This window comes from Diabrotica undecimpunctata, chromosome 7, assembly GCF_040954645.1.
Source record: "Diabrotica undecimpunctata isolate CICGRU chromosome 7, icDiaUnde3, whole genome shotgun sequence".
Classification (NCBI taxonomy): domain Eukaryota; kingdom Metazoa; phylum Arthropoda; class Insecta; order Coleoptera; family Chrysomelidae; genus Diabrotica; species Diabrotica undecimpunctata.
This window is the reverse complement of record NC_092809.1, coordinates 43,580,617-43,583,215: the sequence shown is the minus strand read 5'-3', so window position 1 is coordinate 43,583,215 and position 2,599 is coordinate 43,580,617. Positions and strand designations below refer to the sequence as shown.

General features: G+C 35.1%; 1 protein-coding gene across 1 annotated transcript; it reads right to left on the bottom strand.

Annotated features, from left to right (window-relative positions):
• Positions 1-841: 841 nt before the first annotated feature.
• Positions 842-2,089, bottom strand: LOC140446348 (uncharacterized). The gene has a single exon (XM_072538892.1). It carries the CDS (start codon positions 2,087-2,089, stop codon positions 842-844), a length of 1,248 nt encoding a protein of 415 aa, XP_072394993.1.
• Between the last annotated feature and the right edge of the window lie 510 nt (positions 2,090-2,599).

Here is a 2,599-nt window from a genome sequence, read left to right as displayed (position 1 = left end):
GGATCTTTCACTTGTATATTTAATAATACATGAGGAAATACAGCACATAATATAATATGAATTGAATATGAAATATAAAATTACTTTTTTCGTATCATTATTTATTTAATCTATCATCATTGTCTCTTGCATTTACAAACAAAGGCAACTTGGTAATCGTAGGTAGTGGAAAGTGGTCCACATAAAACAATATTTTTTTATGAAACTGTAACTTATTAGGAACTTGCTTTAAAAGAGAAAAAAAATCTAGACGTAAAGTTGGCTCATATATTTGTATGTTTATTTTTTTTACAATTTTCCGAAACTACCCCACATAGGGGGTAGTTTCGGCCATATGAAGGTTCACATTCAGCTATATATCAAAATACAGTAAAAGTAAATATGAGTAAAAAAAAGTACCTACCTATAAACTTAATTAAACATGGATTTTATCTTACGTTTACACCAGAAAAGTTAACATTAAATTTGTAAACACTTGATGTTCTTGCAGTTCCATGAGTGGAAGAAAAAGGCAAAATAGCTGCAATATCTTTTTTTGTTACTACTGCAATGTCTTGGACAATGGAAAACAAGAAGCTGTTTGTATTATTTTTGCGGCGCAGACATTTGACATCGTAATCCTCATCTTGGAAAGAAGTTATTTGACCTACATAAAAAATGTCTATCTTGGAAACAAGAAATTTTACAAGAACAAAATTTCCGACGCCAATATTTTCATTGTCGGGGATGGCTTTAAAATCTTCGAAATCTTCTTCGCCGTCGTTTGACGAACAATCTTGCAAAACTGCGTCAGTGCTAGACTCGCTTGACATAAAAATATTTCTTTTCTTACCCACTGTAATTAAATCTTTTTTACTGATGCCTTATTCTGTTTTAAACTTAGTTTCCTTTTTCTCTCTGCATCTAAACTTTGTCTTTTTTCGTATTCCGCCGTGTCTGTATATATTGTTGAGTGTGCTTTTCTCTTATTTATTTGTTTTTTCTTTTCCTCAAGTTGTTTCTTTGGATATGGTCTAATTTGACTCAGTGAGTTAGTCGATGTGGGAAGAACTTGAGGCGAGCCTGGAGGTGTTTTAATAATAATTTTTTCTACTACACAGCTTGATGTCGAAGGAATTTGCGGAATTGTTTCGGTGTTTAATTCACTTTGTGTAGTATCAATAGAACTAACGTATTTGTTTTCCATTAATGGTTTATCGGTTACCTCGCTTGGCATAAAATCTGTATCACTGAATACAAGTCGATTTATTGGCCACAGACCAGTATTTTTAAACGAGTTGGTTATATTTTTAAATGTGAATGCACATTCATATGTCTTATTAGCCAAACGCGCCACATGTCGAATTTTAAGGGTTTTTGCAGGATTTGAAAGTAGCCAGTCATGCTGAGCTGCAGCTAAATCTGACTTAAACGGTCCAAATACGGCAGCATCTAGTGGCTGAGTTCTATGTGTCGTAGGAGGTGGAAAAGATAGTAAAACGATCCCCTTTTCTCGACACAATTTAATGGCTTCTACAGATATGTGAGATTCGTGGTTGTCCAAGAGCAGAAGTACCTTGCTTTCCACAGAACATTTAACAGAATTCACAAAGTGTTTTAGTACTTTTGGGAAAAGGTCAGACGTCATCCATCCTTTCTTATTCCCTAACGCCATGGCAGATGTTGGGTATTCGTCGCCTAAATATTCTTCAGGGTTTTTAATTCTAGGATATACAAAGACTGGTAGTACTGCTCCACCAGCTGCACTAATCAGCCCTACGAACGTCACAAGTTCACCTCTCTCCTGTGAAGAGATGAGAGCCACTTGTTTTTTGCCTTTTGAAGCAACAACTGTAGCAGATGGCATAACTGTCGTTATGCCAGTCTCGTCCAGATTCCAGATCTGTTCCGGCTTAAACTTGTATTTTTCCAGGACCCTGACATACTTGGTAAAAAAATCTTCTATAAGTAGTTTATTAAAAACCACCGACCTACTTATACTTGTATTTTCGGGTGTGCGAAGCGAGATATCGTTGTGATATCTTTTCATAAAGCAACGTGGCCACTCCAGACCTAAAAATTCTTCCTTTAGCTGCTTGAATTTACACATATACAAAAGAAATAAACTAACATGCCATTTTATTCAACTCCCAACTGTTTGGTGCTGTAGTATTCGGTAGAGCATTAGCAAAATCGTAAGCCAGTTTCCTTATATCCTTATAGTTTAGGCCGTTGTTTAAGTTGGAACACGTTTTTATGTAAGCTACAAGCTCGAACTTTTCATGCAAAGTAAAAACTTGACGAGCTGTATATTTGCTAGTATACGAAACCTCCCCTTCACTTTCATTGCCTGAATCAGCCCATCCAGCCAAAAGCTCTTCTTTTATTTTTTTCTTTAAAAGGACCTTAATTCTTGACTGTATGGTTTGTCTTTTAACTTGATACTCTTGGGCAGCCTTGTATTGACTCATGTATTGACCTGTATTGACTCTGTCAATACAGCTTTAATGGCCAATTTCATGGTATTTTCATTAATATCAAAGCGATTGGTTTTTTTTTGTGTAATTCCTAGGCATCTAGAACAAATTAATAAACAGAAATTATTACTTACTTAGATATA

What these genes read in the sequence shown, in the direction of transcription:
- LOC140446348 (XM_072538892.1), bottom strand. Translation starts at nt 2,089, where the DNA reads ATGTGTAAATTCAAGCAGCTAAAGGAAGAATTTTTAGGTCTGGAGTGG.